Source organism: Phaseolus vulgaris, chromosome 11 (assembly GCF_000499845.2).
Source record: "Phaseolus vulgaris cultivar G19833 chromosome 11, P. vulgaris v2.0, whole genome shotgun sequence".
Classification (NCBI taxonomy): Eukaryota; Viridiplantae; Streptophyta; class Magnoliopsida; order Fabales; family Fabaceae; genus Phaseolus; species Phaseolus vulgaris.
Window position 1 is genome coordinate 8,500,876 of NC_023749.2, and position 18,402 is coordinate 8,519,277.

Here is an 18,402-nt window from a genome sequence, read left to right on the forward strand (position 1 = left end):
TGGTGGAAAAATGACATTTTAGTAAACTTAATATACATCCATTCAATAAATTAGATATTTCAAGATTAAAAGTTTTTGTTTATCAAACAAAAAGAGATATGTGACACGATATGTATCATCTTGTTTGACCGGTCAAAAAAATTAAGCATTAGAAATCTAGTGGTATGCTCCAACAATTGGAGATACTTGAGTGGAAATGGAATAAGCTTGTTATGAATTTTGTTACCTATTTTCCACAATCAATGAAGAGAACAAGTTAATAAAGCGTGCTCACTTTTTTCTAGTTAGCTAGATGATCTCAATAGAGAAGTTGATTCAACTTTACATCAAGGAGACAGTGGGACTTCATGATATATCTTCTAACATTGTTTTTTTACTAAGATCTTAGGTTTACTTGTAGGTTTTGACAACTTTACAAAAAGTTATTAGGACCAAGTTCATATTTAGTTCTACATATTATCCCTAAATAAATGGATAATTTGCAAGTATGACTTGATCGCGGGATTTTTAAAAAAAAAATTGTTTATTACATCATTTGCAAAGATGGGATGAAGTGTTGTCCTTGATGGAGTTCACCTATAAGTACAATTATCATGCTAGTATTGATATGACTCCTAATGATATTTTTTATTGAAAGAAATGTATAAATCTTTTATGTTACGTTGATCACAAAAGACGATTTTTGGAGTTTGGAACATTGACCATGTGTTTATGAGAGTTATATCAGTCATGAATGTAGGAAGAACTATTAATTCAAGAAAGTTAAATCTTAAGTTTAGTAGATCATATCATATTCTCCAATTATTAGTGTAATAGTTTATGGGCTAATTTTATGTATACCTTTAATAAACTTATATAGTGTTTTTAATATGGCTTAACAAATAATATATGTATCAAATTCTAGTTGCATCATGGAGTTTAATGTGATTCAAATTAGAAAAAAATATATCTTATAAAACTAAACCACTATGGATAATCATTCAATCAAATACTTAAGGAGTAAAAACACCAATAATATATATATATATATTAGAACAATTAATACGACAATTTTGTTGTTGTTAAAAGTAATGTAAGAACTTATTTCTATATTATAATACATGTGTGTGAAATAGATTAAAAAAATAATTAAGATTCATATATATTTAAACTTTAATCAATTTATATGTGTTTTTTTTATATATTTAAGCTAAGTAAGATAATTGTGTTTAAGTTGAAAAGAGAAAATAATATCTAATAAAAGATGTACAAAATATAAATAATCTGAACTTGGATTGAAACTTTCTTAAAACAAAACATTTCACCCATTTTTCATTCTTTCACCTTCCACTCCTTTTTGTCCTCTTCACATATCCCTAATATTCTTCTTTATTCTTTGACAATTACATTACAAACAATACTCCTAGTTATTAACATCTCATATAAATATTTAAATGAATTAAACTATATTCTAATTAATAAGCATAGATGTTTTTTAAATAAACACTTAATTTTATCAAATTAATTAATGTTATTCATATTTTTCATAAAAACATTATCTTAAAAGATAAATAACACGAGAAAAATAGTTTCAAAATAATTTTTTGAATATTTTCATAAAAACTATAGGTACTAAAACGAGTTTAATATAATTATCTGACTAAATTCAATTGATTTAATTGTATCTTGTTTTTATTTAGCAATTCAATTATGAAGTTGATTAATTTAAATATAACTACCACTTACTGAAAAAACTATTTCAAAATAAATATTTTTAATAATTATAAGATAACAATGATACTTATACATTCATAAATAATACTTTTATCTTCTTTAATTCTAATTCAATGTATTCTGAAATACATGATAAAATAAATAAATAAATTATATAACAAACTTCTTAGAAGAATAATTTTATACAATATAATTTGATTTACTAAATCTAAATTTTTTAACATATTATATAGTCTAGTTACACTCATATTAATGACTATATTTGTTATTAACATTTTTCTCAAAGAGAAAAATGAATAAGTCCATAATACATATAGAACTTTTAACAACTACAATGTATATATTAATCACATATTTAAGTTGAAAGGCTTTTATTTTTATTTTTTAAAAATAGGACATTTAATATTATCAGTGTATATTTTTTTATGTGAAATACTAACATATTTTTTTATTATGTTTTGACTTATTATTCTTAATATTTAGATGAACAATGTCTTGAAGATGGATTAAATTTTAAAAATAAATTATAAAAATAATATTTGTATTTTACATATCTAAGCTTAATGATTAAGTCATCTTAATTTTCAAAGTTGACACAAATCTCCAGGTAAATTGCTTTTGTTTTCCAAGGAAAGGTAAATTGCTTTTGTTTTCCAAGGAAAGGTAAATTGCTTTTACTTATGCGTCGACACTTGTCTTTCATTACTAATTAAAATAATTGGCTTTTAACTTGTTCCAAACTACTATCATTGGAAGACACAATTATTTATCTCATAAGATATTTATCTTTTCAAACTTAGTGCTAAAAGTTTATTATGATTCAACCAACTTATTGCAACCTTGTTTTCTTAGGACTTTCTAAAACTTAAGATAATATAATTAATGTCCAATGTTTTATGTTGATTTGGTCATAGTTAATAGTTAATTTGTAAATAAATAATTGATTCTATATTTAATTTTTTTGATCAAGAGATCAAAATAGAGGAAGATATGTAGTTTGAATTAAAAACCATATGATCGGTTTAAAGATATTTGTGAATAAACTAACTATAAATAAATAAATAAATAAATAATCATTAATATATATTATCTTGCTCTTATAGTTAGGATAATGTTTTCTAGATATATGCATGCTATAAAGATTTGAATGGATTCCGATGATGATTATTTTAATTCATATCCCAAAAAAGGATTGTTTTAATTTTTTACTACTAAAGATTGATATGCAATCTCCTTTCCCAATGATTTCACAATGAATATTATAAATAATGAATGTTCCATTTAAATAACTTAAATTTTACAATATCCATCTTTTTCATATCCCACTATGTATATTGTAGAGATTTGTGCTCTATGATAAAAAAGATAGAGAAAAATGTATAAAATAAAATAAGAAATATATTAAAATGAGATAGAAAAATGTAATATTATAATATAATAAATATAGTTTTTATATTATTATAAAAATAGAAATTAGTCAATTGGTTTCTAAAATAGATAAAGTTTTAGAAATTCGAAGAATGAACTTTTTCCTCATAAGATTTTCCTCTTCGAATACTTGGTTTTAATGATGTTCATTTATAATTTGTCTTGATTCTTGTTACTTAATTATTGGATATTTTTTTAAAATTTCTTTAATCTTATAAAAAATGAAGAAACAAAACATGTTAAGTATCATACACTTGCATCTATCAGTTATAAACTTGAATGATTTTTTTATTTGTTACATGATCTTCAAATAATTTGTTCTAAACTTACGATTTTATTTTGTGATAACCAAAATACTTTTCATATTGTTGTCAATCCAAAATCTTAAGAACACACCAAATATTTGAAGATTGACTATCACTTAGGCATAAAAAATCTAAGACTAATTTAATGTAATTACTTCGTTCTCCTCCTCCAATCAATTATTCGACATCTTTATCAAAATTCTCCTACCACAACTTTTTCACTCCAATTCATTCCAACTGGAATTGGTTGACATTTTCCTAATTCTACCTTGTGGAAACTATTAGAGAGACAATATATACAAAATGAAAATAGCATAATAAAAAGTTTATACCAAAAATATGATGAGTTGTGTATAGGATAAAAATATAATATTTTCTATTTACTTTTATCCTATTAAATCATCATCAAATTCAAAATATTATTCATTTTAAAATTTGAAGTTCCGTAACAATATTTTACTCATAATTACATCAACACCAATGGTTTTATAGAAGGCACCAGAAACCTGGCTTTGGAATATCTTTATCCCTTTCCCTTTATATCAACATCATAATGGTTCATCACATTTTTACAGTTTGAATATTTGAATCATGAACCAGGAAACCTAGTGTGCCTCTTCAAACACATTCATCATTTTTTTATTTTTCACTTTTGAATATTCATGGACACTTGGTACTCTACTTCGCTTTGAACTTTTTGGTCATAAACGAAACCTTTCTTTTATTGTTTTATTAAAAATTAAAATATTATCTTTATTATTCTTTAGTGAGTAGGGTCTATAGAGGGTCATCTTTGTAAGACTCCACCACTTTTTTTTTTCTTCACTTCTTTCCCTCCTATCCTATCCCAAGTCATAAAGTTAAAGGGCAAAACTTTAGTTTGGTGGTTGGAAATTTAGTTAGTTTCTTACTTACTTTAATACAACAAAGATTTCTAGTGGTTCATTGAGTAAAATATTTACAATCATAATGTATAAATAATTATAAAAGTCAATCATGTTACCAATAAGTCAAACAGTAATGTAAAAATTCTTTACATATAGATATATTTTAATTAATACTACAAGAAAATCATTAAATAAAAACCAATTTTAGAGAAAAAAATTAATTAGTTGGTATAGTGATTAAATTAAAGACCATTTATTTTAGAAACTAAAAAAATTATTGATTTTTAAATTAGTTTCTATTGTTGATAAATAGTTTTTAAATTCTAATTAACAACCAAGATTTTTGCTATCAAATTTATAATATAAATAATTGGTAGTTAAAACATTGGTAGTTAATTAAATACCAATTTAAAAACTATTTATCAATATTATAAACTAGTTACTAATTATTTTTTATCTTTGAAATTAGTTTCTATTTAATGATTTTCTTGTAGTGTAAATTAAGTTTTCAACTCTTGAAATTTATGGGTTTTTTTTATATTTTATACTGTCATTTTTTTTTATAATATTAAAGGTGATATTTAAAAACAATAAATTGGGATAAAAGCTATATTATCTTCTCAAATTTGTGTATCACTTGAGATTTGTGTGTATTATTAATACAATATCTTTGGAATAAAACATACATAAAAGTGTGTTTTCCAGCAACCAAACCAAAACCTTATTCTAGGACACATAACAGTCTTTTGTCGATTTTCCTCGAAAAACAAAAATTAGAAATGATTTTCAAACAACTTTCTGCTATTCTGAGATTTGTATAACAGTTTGGTCCTGGGCCTGATCTTGGGCCTTGTTTTCCTGTTGGGCCTGATAATTCAAAGGCCTCCTGAAAAGGAGTATTTGTGGCTCAGGTCGATGAATTGCGTAATGAACCCACCCACGGCTCTGCCGAACCCCAATCGCCCTGTACTCTTTCTGTAACATTATTCAATAATATTATTAAGATTAATTATCGTATTTAAAGTATTATTCATGTAATATTATTTTAATGAATTAAAATTGAAACACAAGATAAAAAGAACATATATTTAATATATTTTTATTTCAACGTTTATTAAGAAACATATGTTCTTAATTTTTTTTATTCATAATCAGGACTTGAACTTGAATATCAGAAAACTTACCATAACTTATACAAACTAGTTAACCAACTAATACCCTTTTGGTTATGCATTTAGTTTCTAGTAAAAGAGTAAAAACATATCACTTTTAAAAATAGCATTTCAAAAGATTAAGACCAAAATCGTATTTTTTTTTTATATATGTAAAAAAGAAAAAGTAATTACTTACTTCAGAGAGAAGTCGATTTTTGGGAAGAAGCTTGGCGATTTCAGGAGGCAGAATCACATGTCTGAAGAATAAATTATAAAAAAAATTCCATAAAATTAATTTAATCAGAGAGAAAATGAAGCAAATAAAATAGAATAATGGTTTGTATACCTATATTCATAAGCATCATCGAAGTACTTATCAGAATATGAGATTTCCTCCATCCCAAATAATTGCAACTTTGCTCAATTCAAACTGCTAACAAAAGTTTCAAATGAACAATTGAATAATCGAAAATAACAGAAATCAAAAGGGAAAATAAATGGAAGTAAGATATTTTACATTATAGTAGTTACCTGAGAAGTGAGAGTTATATGTATTATATAATGTACAAATTGTGCATTGGTGACAATATTTACAGAGAAAACAGCTTGAGTTCATCTTCATTTATTATTGGAGATCTAAACGTATTGAGATTCTATGTTATTGACTAAGACAATTATTTGCATGAAGTAATTGCAAATATGCTGAACTGATTTTTCTAATTAGATGACATATATGATACAGATTTGTTGACTAATTTTCCTTATCACACTTTAAATTAGAAAGATTGGTATGTGATTTCATTCTATTGTTCTCTTTTATACTATGCATATACATATGTGTGTATGTATACATAGTAGGTACATAGGGATTATCTTAGCAGATGTTTTCCATTTTTAATTATTGATTTTGTTCCTTATTATTTTATGTCTTCATTGAATAAGACTATCGTGTGTACAATACACACAATTACAAACAATCCTTTCAATAAATATAATTTATAGTATTATCTTGTGGAAAGTGGGTAAATGTTTGGTTGTTTCTTTTATATGATGTTAGTACCATAGTAGCACTGAGTGATATGAATGCTCCATTTTTCAATACTTCTTGCAGCATCAGCCCATTGTAATTAAATGTCACCTTAGATTTTACCAGTCTGTAGAAAACTGTCAACTGCAAATTTTGATATATATTTTATCTGGAATAAATTATTTTAGCAATGTTTGTCTCGAAAGAAATTAAAGTTGTTGTGATATATTACGAATATAGTTCCACGTCTTTTAGAGATAAGGTAAATGATAGTTTATATATATATATATATATATATATATATATATATATTTTAATTTATTGAGACTTCTTTTAAGAACAAAATCGTGAAGGAGCATTGACTTCTAAAATTGACAGTACTTCGAATGTGGTGATTAATCATAGGGATGTTGTTATGCGAATATAGTCTCACATCGTTCAGAAGTTTAAGTCAAAGACAATTTATGTTCTTCTTCCTCCTCTTGCACATTAAAGTGTCTTTAAAGGAAAAAATGATGACTTGTAAATGAAAACATTTATAACATGTTTATTTTTCTATATAAATATAATTCTATCTATTCAATATACACAATAAATTTATTTTATTATTCTTTTAATATGCTTAACTAATATTAATTTAATTTAAATTACATTGGTCATGTCTTGGCTAAATACTATATCAAATAAAAGTTGAAGTTTCGTAAGTAATTAGTCAACCTAGTGTGTTTGATATATTTACACATAAAAAGTTCTTATTTCTAAATCATTCACTTAATGAAGTTAAAATTATAGAAGAAATAAATTGTTTAATTTATTCTGTCTAGTGATAATTTAACTTGTAAAAACAAGATAATTGTTATATAATATAGAGAGTGTGTATTTAGTCTATAAAAATAGTGTGTACTTAATAATTAATCACTTAATTTTAAGGGAAATTAACAAATAATTTTAAATATGTAATTCTTTTTAATATAAAAATACTCGCAATTCGCTATAATTAGTGAAATCTTTGCTGTTTATAAAAAATAACTTTATGAAAGTATTTATTAGTTTTTTATTACCTAATATATCTTCTATTGACTTTCCTTTAGTTAAAATAAATTATGAATTCATTTTAAAACCTTTATACACTCGTCAACATCAAGTCAGCAAGTTAGTAAACATTAAAATTTATTTAAACTTATTTCTAAAGCAGTTTCTTTCAATAGGGTGTATATTTCTTAAAAATTAAATATCATTTGCATCAAATACATAATCGAAGGTTTATACAAATAAATATACTAAATTAAATTCTAATTATTAATATTTAATTTACAAGCACCCATCTCCTGTAAAATCATATATTAATTTCTTCTTAATAACAAAAACAGAAATCGTAGTAACATGATATTTGTACTATTTTTGGTTATATTGTAATTTGTTGTGAACTCCATTTGTTAAGTGTAGTTACGTATTCTTTATTATTTAATGAGATACATATGAAACTTTATTTGATAATAAATTTTATAAAAATAATACAAACATTTATTATTAATATTTTTCAAAATCAATAAATAAGGTTTTTTCCGTTATTTGTACATTATATAGTTATTTAATTAAGTACATTTCATAGCAACATAAACATTTTAGTATTGTTATTTATCAAAATAAAAAGATAAACATTTTTTCATTATTTTTATGCGATAATAATTTATTATATGCATTTATCTGCATATTAAATGGATTAAGTTTTTCATTTATTAGTAATGAATAAAAACAAGTTAAAATATTTTTTTGTCACTTATCTTTATTACTAAAATTAGTTTTTTTTTTCTTTTCCTTTTAATTGAACTATTTTACGGCTCAATTCCCTATCTAGCACCATTTATATCTTTATTTCCCTATCTAACACCCTTTTGTTTTTATTTCCCTATCTAGCACCCTTTTGTTTTTATTTCCCTATCTAGCACTCTTTTATTTTTTATTTCCCTATCTAGCACCATTTTAAAAATAAATAAATAAATAATAAATTATTATTTTTTTAATAATTTTAATTTTTGAATGCATTAAAAAATAAATATTTTTAATGTATAAAATAATTAGAAATATAATTAATGAATAAATAAATGAATTTTTACAAAATAAAAATAAAAAAGTAATAAATTAAAAATGTTTAGTTTAAAATTATTTTTTTTAAATGAAGAAAATAAAAAATTAAACTATACACCAACATAAAAGTTGAATCTATAAACATAAATTAGTATTTATTTTTATTATTATTAATGATATAATCATGTTAATTTCAAGTAAAAAATACAGGACATAATTATTAAAAAACCAAAGTCAATTAGTATTAATGAATAGTGAACACATAAATAATATTGAAGTGTCTACCCTAAATGCAAAATTCTAAAAAAAAGCTAATGCAAATGCTACACTTAAAGCATTAAAAAATAAATATTTTTAATGTTTAAAATAATTAGAAATATAATTAATGAATAAATAAATGAGTTTTTACAAAATAAAAACAAAAAAGTAATAAATTAAAAATGTTTAGTTTAAAATTATTTTTTTTTAAATGAAGAAAATAAAAAATTAAACTCTACAACAACATAAAAGTTGAATCTATAAACATACATTAGTATTTATTTTTATTATTATTGATGATGTAATCATGTTAATTTCAAGTAAAAAATACAGGACATATTTATAAAAAAAAACCAAAGTCAATTAGTATTAATTAATAGTGGACACATAAATAATATTGAAGTGTTTACCTAAATGCAAAATTCTAAAAAAAACTAATACAAATGTTACACTTAATGCTTAAAAATGAGAAGAAAAAATGCAAAAATAAATAAGTCTAGAAAATAAAAACAACAACAATAAAATAAAAACAAAAACCATAAATAAATAAATAAAGATTGCAGAAAAAATAATAATAACTAAAAACATAAAAGGTATAAAATAAAGGAAAAACAAAATAAGATAAAGATAAAAGATATAAAAAAAAATCAAATAAATCAAAACAAGATAAATATAATAGATATAAGGCGATATTAAATAAGTATATGTTGATCATGGAAAATAAATAAAAGATGAATATGTTGATCATAAAAAAGAAAATAAATAAAAGATGATCATTCATTTGATATTTTCTTCAGTGGTACATTAAATAGTTTGTGCAAAATGAAACATAATTAATGACGAGAATTGCACAACCAGTAATTTTTTTTATAATTTTAATTTTGAATGCATTAAAAAAATATATTTTTAGTATTTAAAATAGTTAGAAATATAATTAATGAATAAAAACATAAATAGAAATAAATGAAGAATGGCAGAAAAAATAATAATAACTAGAAACATATTAAATTACTGATCATCTCTCATTTATTTTCCTTTTTATGATCAACATATACTTATTTAGTATCGTCTTATATCTATTATATTTATCTTGTTTTGATTTGTTTGAATTTTTTTTATATCTTTTATCTTTATCTTATTTTGTTTTGCCTTTATTTTATATCTTTTATGTTTTTAGTTGTTTTTTTTTTCTGTCATTCTTTATTTATATCTATTTTTTGTTTTTATTTTATTGTTGCTGTTTTTATTTACTATACTTATTTTTTTGATCTCATTTTTAAGCATTAAGTGTAACATTTGTATTAGTTTTTTTTTAGAATTTTGCATTTAGGTAAACACTTCAATATTATTTATGTGTCCACTATTAATTAATACTAATTGACTTTGTTTTTTTTTTATAAATATGTCATGTATTTTTTTTACTTGAAATTAATATGATTACATCAGCAATAATAATAAAAATAAATACTAATTTATGTTTATAGATTCAACTTTTATGTTGTTGTAGAGTTTAATTTTTTATTTTATTCATTTTAAAAAAAAAAAATTTTAAACTAAACATTTTTAATTTATTACTTTTTTTTGTAAAAACTCATTTATTTATTCATTAATTATATTTCTAATTATTTTAAACATTAAAAATATTTATTTTTTAATGCATTCAAAATTAAAATTATTAAAAAAATAATAATTTATTATTTATTTATTTATTTTTAAAATAGTGCTAGATAGGGAAATAAAAAATAAAAGAGTGCTAGATAGGGAAATAAAAACAAAAGGGTGCTAGATAGGAAAATAAAAACAAAAGGGTGCTAGATAGGAAAATAAAAACAAAAGGGTGCTAGATAGGAAAATAAAGATGTAAATGGTGAGGGAATTGAGCCCTATTTTACTTCTCAATTTTGAGTTATTATTATATTGACATAATAGTTGCTTTCTATTATTTTGAAACCCGATTTCAGTGGATTTAAACGGTTAAGTTTCTCTCATTAAATTCAAACCATGAAACTTAAACAATGTTTAAAGAAAATAACGAATATAATAAAACTAACATAAATAATAAATTTCACATTCAACTGAACATTTTAATAATATATTTTTTTGGAGAAATAATCAATGCCACACAATAAACCGTCACAATACGAAAATTTTATTTAAATATGTTGAATATATATGTATTAAGAAAAATGTATATTTTATTGATGTGCCACCCTCAATAACTTTTTTTAAAAATGATTTTTTTATGTAACCATTATATTATAATATCCTGATCATTTATATAAAAATTTATTAAAATTAAATAATGATACAAAAGTAATAAAATAATTTTTAGTATGTTATGAAAAGTAGACACTATGTTGGTTTTTGATTTATTTAAATATAAATTTAAATAAAACATTAAATAATTTTATATTTATATAATTTTTATATTTAACGTTAAGTTTTGAAAAAATCAAGATTATTTCTACATGTTTTTTCTTAAAAATTCACTATAAATATAACATTTTCGGTTATATCATAAAATTTAGGATATATATATATAATTTACACACTTACTATCGTCACATATTTTAACAAAATAAACACAAACCATAGGCTAAACTATATTTTTGAAATTTTCAAACTGATTATTCTAAAAAAAAAAAATCCATATATCTTAATTTACATCAAAATAGATTACTTAACAATCAAATGTTTATGTTCAATTCTCATATCACATAATCTTATCACAACATATGAATGATCACATTTCATTAATTCTAAAATACTAAACAATCAATTGTCTATTTTTAGTTTTCATATCACAATGTCAACAATTCATTAACATACAACAACAAACACATGACTATACTTTTGCAAGACTCATGCATTAATTCAGATTCAAAGATTTGCAATTGTCATACTATTCTCACTGTGATATCTTTTTACACTATCACATATACATATGAATCAATTCAACCCGTATAACAGGGTTAATTCATATGATATGCTATGACCACTTATTTTTTAAACCGTGGACTCAATCATATGAATCTTCTTCAACTCTCACCACACATGACATCTTCATGTATATGATTCTAATATACTAGTAGAGTCAAGATACCTCATTCTAGACCAATTCTTAATTAATGCACATCCTAACAATCTCAACATGGTATTTCCTTTCTTGGAAATATTGTCTCTCGTCACATTTCCACATGATTAATAGTTCATCTCACTCATCAACATTAATCACATAATGTTTAGGATGAATTTCACAAATTAATTATTAACTTCATTTTTGTTCATAGAATAACATATATTTCACTTAACAAAATAAATCATGCAAGAGAATTTCGAAACATCTGAATATGTCACCTTCACATCTAAATCTTCTAACTTATAGTTTTATTAAAAGATAAAACTAGCTTCTATTACCTGATTAGAAGGATGAACACTCACAAAAGCTCCAACTCCTAAAGAAATCATGAATAACCTAACCTAAACCACAAAGTCATGATCAATGATTTCGACATATTCCTAGGACCTTGAACTAACATAGACTAATCTTGGAGCTATAAACACTGCATGCAAAACACATTTACCCATGCGGATATAAAACTCAAAACTGATTCAAAAGAAAATAAACTTATTGTAAAAAAATTATGATCAGACAACTTTACTCTACTTATCGCATGAGTCTAAAGACTTTGTCAAACGGATGAAGAATGAAGTTAGAAATATAGAGAAGGAGAAAAATAATGATTATTTAAAAAAAATAAATTCATATATCATTTATCTTTTAAAACTATTTTTTAGTTCCTTACAATAAAAGTTTGTTAAATAAATTATCCCTACACAATTTTCTTTTAATATAAACATATTTTGTACTTATTTTGATTTATTCAAATTGATATAATATAATTTTTAAAATCCATTAAAATATGAATTATTTAATAGTTATACTAATATTAAATTAAAATTCAATAGAATTTATAACGTGTAATCTATACCATTTTTATAACTTTCTCTGGTCTCATCTGGTGAGAAAAATTGATCTTTAATAAATAAAAAAGAATCTATTTATTTATTTAATAAAATAAATAATTGAATAAAATTTCTTTATTTTAAAATACCTAAATATTTTTTCAAATAGCGGTTACATAATTCAATACTATTTTTTGTACAATTATATTTGTATATAGATACATATATATTTAAATTGTATTATTTTATATATTCTAATTAATTAATCATAAAAATAATAAATTATAAATAAAATAAAACTATATATATTTTAATGCAATAAACATATAGTTAATATATAATATGAATTATTTATGTTTATATTTTAAAATTATTAAAAATAAATATAAGTTACTTATATGTTAAAAAGCAATTAAGCACTATAAAATATTAATTTTTTTTTTATGTAACTATCATTATATTTTTTCTTAAAAAATATAAGGATATAAAATGTCTTTTGTACCACTGGTGTGTGATAGAATAATGATATATATATATATATATATATATATATATATATATATAAACTAATTTTTGAAAACTCAATTATAACTTTTTTATATTTTATATTTAATTTGTACGTAATTTGGTTTTAGTTGGTGTAGTTATCTTGTTTTAAATTTTAAAAATAACTGTCAGAAATTTTTAAAAAATGTAACTGGTACAGAGAAAACAGAAGGAGTAATAAAAAAACATGAAGTTTGGAGATGGATATTAATTTAAAATTCCAGAAGTGTAGACTCTTTTATTATTTTTCCATTTTCATAATTTTAATTCCTTTATGGTAGCCACGATAATAAGAGTTCCTCTCACACTCATTCTCAAATTCCGTTGGTTTTATTTTCCCGGTAAAGTTCAAAAACCCTAACTCCGATTCCCCATCTCCGACTCAAAGAAATTGGGATTTCTAACCGAAGCATTTAATGGAGAGGAACGAGAATTACAGTTCAGAGGAGGAATGCATGGAGGATTATCGGCGTGGAGGCTACCATGCCGTTCGAATCGGCGATGCTTTCAACAATGGCCGCTACGTCGTGCAGAACAAGCTCGGTTGGGGCCATTTTTCCACCGTCTGGCTTGCCTGGGACACTCTCAATTCGGTGCCTCCACTTTTCAACGCTCTTTGGTTTTCATCTTATCATTGCCAACTTTATGCATTGTTGATGTTTTTGGACTTTGGTCACTCACTACGTTGAATTGTTAGTTCCTCGTTTTTCGGGAACTCCGTTGCGTTTAGTTGCTTCCCTGTTTTCATTTCGGGTGATGTTTTTCGAGTAATGATTATGAGAATGTTACAATTTTAAAACCTTGAACTTAGGGAGCTAAATGAAAATTATGTGACGCTATTTTTAGGAGTCCCACATTGAGTGAGTATAGGTGAGTGAAGCGGTGAAAGGGAAATGGACCATCATTGGGTTGGAGTAGTGAAAGGATACCATTGACTCCGGGTTTTTAGAGGAAAATGTTAGAGTCCTAAAATATGGTACTGAAGCCTGAGACTCTCTTACTTAATGGATTAGTCAGTATAAAACTTACGCTCTTAATTAATCAGATGTCGCGTTGAGTATAGCTTTGTACTAAGTTTCGGAATAACTCAACAAAGTTACTAAATATTAGTTGTTATTGGATGCCTTTATACTGTCTGTGCATGCAGTATTTACTGTGGTTTTTATCAGTGGAAACCTGTAAACTGAAAATGAAGTGACACAAATTAACAAAACAAACATCCACCATGTTTCACTTGTTGCTGTTTGTAAGTTTTGAACTTTGGAGTTTGAACTCTCTTGCTGATAGGAAACATTTTTGTTTGTAGCGTTTTGTAGCCCTTAAAATACAGAAGAGTGCGCAACATTACACTGAAGCTGCAATGGATGAAATAAAGATTCTCAAACAAATAGCCGAGGGGGACCTGGATGATAAGAAATGTGTTGTGAAGCTTTTGGATCATTTTAAGCATTCGGGGCCTAATGGACAGCATGTCTGTATGGTTTTCGAATTCCTGGGTGACAATCTTCTCACCCTTATTAAATATACTGACTATCGTGGGGTTCCTCTCCACATGGTTAAAGAAATCTGTTTTCATATTTTGGTGGGCTTAGATTACTTGCATCGTGAGCTTTCTGTTATACACACTGATTTGAAGCCAGAAAATGTGTTGCTTCTGTCACTGATAAATGCATCCAAAGATCCTAGGAAATCGGGTGCTTCACTCATCCTTCCTAATACGAAGGATAATGCTGCGTCTAATAATGGGACTCACCAAGAAAATAAAATTTTGAATGGAGATCCACTGAAGAACCAGAAAAGGAAAATAAAGAGGAAGGCTAAGGTAGCTCAAGGCTTTGTTGGGAAGGAAACTTCAGAGGAAGCTGAAGATTATAAAGGACCCGAGCAAGAAGATTGTGGGAATGATGTAAAATCAAGTGTAGAATCTGTTGAAGATAAACCTGATAGTTCTTTGAGTAAAGATGAATCAACAAAGACTTTTGAAAAGGATGTTTCACAAGGAAGTCATAGTCATATGAGTAGCAGCCGTTCCATGAAAAAGAAGTTGCTGGCAGCTGTTGATCTTAGGTGCAAGCTGGTTGATTTTGGTAGTGCTTGTTGGACTTATAAGCAATTCACAAATGATATTCAGACAAGGCAATATAGGTGTCCTGAGGTTCTTCTTGGATCCAAATACTCAACCCCAGCAGATTTGTGGTCCTTTGCTTGCATTTGCTTTGAGCTTGCCACTGGTGATGTTCTTTTTGATCCTCACAGTGGTGACAACTATGATAGAGATGAGGTAATTGCACCTGTTTTCTGCTAAAAACCAGCTGGTTGGCTTTATTGTGCTGTCAAGTATCACCATCATGCTTACAACTATCATGAACTTTTTTCTATTGAGTGTTTTCTTAACAGTGTGGAAGTTTTCTTGTGCTTAAACTTTTTGGTTTGGTTGCTATGCTAATACAATTCAATTCTGTATCTTTTTGTGCATTTGTTGCATGCGGGTGAATGCAGAGGAGCATAGTTCTTCATACTTTGAACAAATATCTGTTTTTTTAAAAGGAAAAAAGGCAAATGCTATCTTTTGGAAACAATTATATGCAATGAGAAGGCCGGGTAAAATATACTCTTTCTCATAGAAATTTAAAAATTATGTTGCTGAAAGCCTTGCTTAAACCATAGAGTTTGTAATTTCTAATTTGACAATGGGAAATATATTATGGGCCCTGAGGGTTGGGAACAATAATACAAAGGACATGCCCATGGCAGTTGAAGAGCAGCTTCCCTCCTAAACAGATTAGTTCTCTTCTTCTCCCTGGATCAATAATATTATCATGCTTGTGCCTTAATTCTTTTTCATTTATATCAGCATTCTTTGGAATTCAATTTGTATTTGAAAATTAAGAAAAACATTCATTGGGAACGTTGCTAACTTTTGTGCAGAATACTTATAATAGTCAAAGAGCGATTCTTTCCTGCTAATGATATTTAACTCTCTGTACTCGTTTTTATCTTCTGAAGGATGAAATGGAGGATCTTGACGTTTCTTTTAGAAAGTTTCTTGTGTCCGTAGCGTAGCTTTTTGAAATCATTAATTGGCCTACTCTCAATTTTTAATATGTTTTGCTGTTACACTGCTGGTTAGAATGGGGGCTTCATTATTCTTCTTTGTTTGGTTCTAATTTATGAAATCGTTAAACAAATTGTGGGAAAGAAAATATACAGTGAAATCAATGGGACTCAATTCCCATGTTGTTCTGTGTTAACTTATATATTTTTCCTTGCTTTATACTTACTGGAAATTTTGACATCTATTTTAGTGGAAAACCATATTTGAAAACAATGCTGTCTACCTAAATTTAAACTTCAATTAATGTATTGTTTTGGTGTTATTTGGTCGTTTGTTTTACAGGACCATCTGGCATTGATGATGGAGCTTGTCGGGAAGATGCCTCCGAAGGTATGGATGTTATCTCCTCCAGGAAATTTTGAAGTTTATTGGTATCTTTTTAATTCTGTATATTAAAGAATCAATATTCAAATTTAAACTTCGTTTCAGACTATTTTCCAGATCGTCATGCTGTGAATTTTACTTGCAATGAGTTTTTCTACTTAAAAAAACTGAAAAATAGGGTAATTTACTGTATTTCATTTTCAAAATTGGTCAATGTTGATATTGCAAAATTTATATAAATATGCCCTTCAGATTGCACTAGGTGGCCGCTATTCTCGAGAATTTTTCAATAGACATGGTGACTTGAGGCACATCAACAATTTGAGATTCTGGCCAATGAATAAGGTGCTGATGGACAAGTATAATTTCAGTGAGCAAGACACAAAGGACATGGTTGATTTCCTTGTTCCAATGCTTGATTTCGTCCCAGAAATGAGACCAACTGCTGCTCAGTGCCTTAGTCATCCATGGATGAATGCAGGTCCTCGTACTCTTCAGCCCTCAATACCTACCGCCCAACCTGATGCCATGAATGAGGAATTGTCTGAAAGAAGGAAGAGGGAAGCTGCTGAAAAGGAGTCAGTGGAAATTGGTTTGAGGAACATAGCCATTAAAGGAACTTCTGAGCCTCTCAAAGACTCCCAACCTCTAAAATCATCGAAATAGATATAAACTGGCTTGTCTTGGGGTTATATGCAAACCTGTTTTGTTTTCATGGATACGTTTTTCTGGCCTTTGAGCTTGATATCCATGGAATTGTTGCATGGGGCATTATATGCAATGCAGGTCAGACGAGGAGCTTCTGACTTAGGAAGCTCTTTCTGGGCCAAGACTGCTGGGTTTCTGCTGTATTGTTGTAACATAACTTCTTTCACCTTTACTAGCATTACAGGTGTAGGTGTAGCTTCAATTCAATGGATCAAGTGTGCTAAGTTATACAAACTATGATTTTTTTGTGCTTGGAACTTCTTCCTATATTAGAGTTGTGTCTTTCGGAAACGCAATACTTGTTTGTGAGGGGGGAGGAGGATTGTCCAATTGTACATTTTAAATTAGTTGATCCTTGATTTCTCTGCATCAGCCTTTGTTGCATGCTTAGTTTGTGGGACATTTAACTTTGGTTTCTGTTCATTGTATATAAAAAAAGAGATTGAATATTTTCCTGGATTTGAATTACCAAGTCTAAGTCGCAAAAAACTTAAGATTAGGGATTCCCACATCGATGACCCTTGGTAGCGCCAGGGTGCCACAACGCTATAAATAAAATGGTAGTCAATGAGCTTTGTTAATCCATTAAATACAGTTTAATAAACCTTTCAATCCATTAACATTCTTATTCTTGGAGTTTGTCTGAACAATTTCCCAGGATTATATTTTCATCTTCCGAAAACACCGTGCTTTAGGGGTATGGATTGTGCAAAAGTAAATGAATGGTTCCTGAATTGTCCATATCAGACTTTTTTCCTATAATTTTCCATTGCATGTGTTTTAATCACAACTGAATCATAGATTTCTGAATCAAGAGTTATATTACAAATATGTATATGTCATAGACAATGTGACGGAAGAAAGAAAACCCTAGGGTATTCAT

General features: G+C 26.1%; 2 protein-coding genes across 2 annotated transcripts; one reads left to right on the forward strand and one right to left on the reverse strand.

Annotated features, from left to right (window-relative positions):
• Positions 1–5,134: 5,134 nt before the first annotated feature.
• LOC137833503 (cyclin-dependent kinases regulatory subunit 1-like) lies at positions 5,135–5,886 on the reverse strand. Its single transcript, XM_068641849.1, has 3 exons — positions 5,834–5,886; positions 5,684–5,744; positions 5,135–5,308 (listed from the first exon to the last, which is right to left on the reverse strand). Exons 1-3 carry the CDS (start codon positions 5,884–5,886, stop codon positions 5,135–5,137), a joined length of 288 nt encoding a protein of 95 aa, XP_068497950.1.
• A 7,708-nt stretch (positions 5,887–13,594) lies between these two features.
• On the forward strand, positions 13,595–17,888 carry LOC137824541 (uncharacterized). The gene is made up of 4 exons (XM_068630205.1): positions 13,595–13,965; positions 14,679–15,653; positions 16,770–16,817; positions 17,064–17,888. The coding sequence occupies exons 1-4, from the start codon at positions 13,789–13,791 to the stop codon at positions 17,475–17,477; spliced, it is 1,614 nt and encodes a 537-aa protein (XP_068486306.1). The 5' UTR covers positions 13,595–13,788; the 3' UTR covers positions 17,478–17,888.
• Positions 17,889–18,402: the final 514 nt, after the last annotated feature.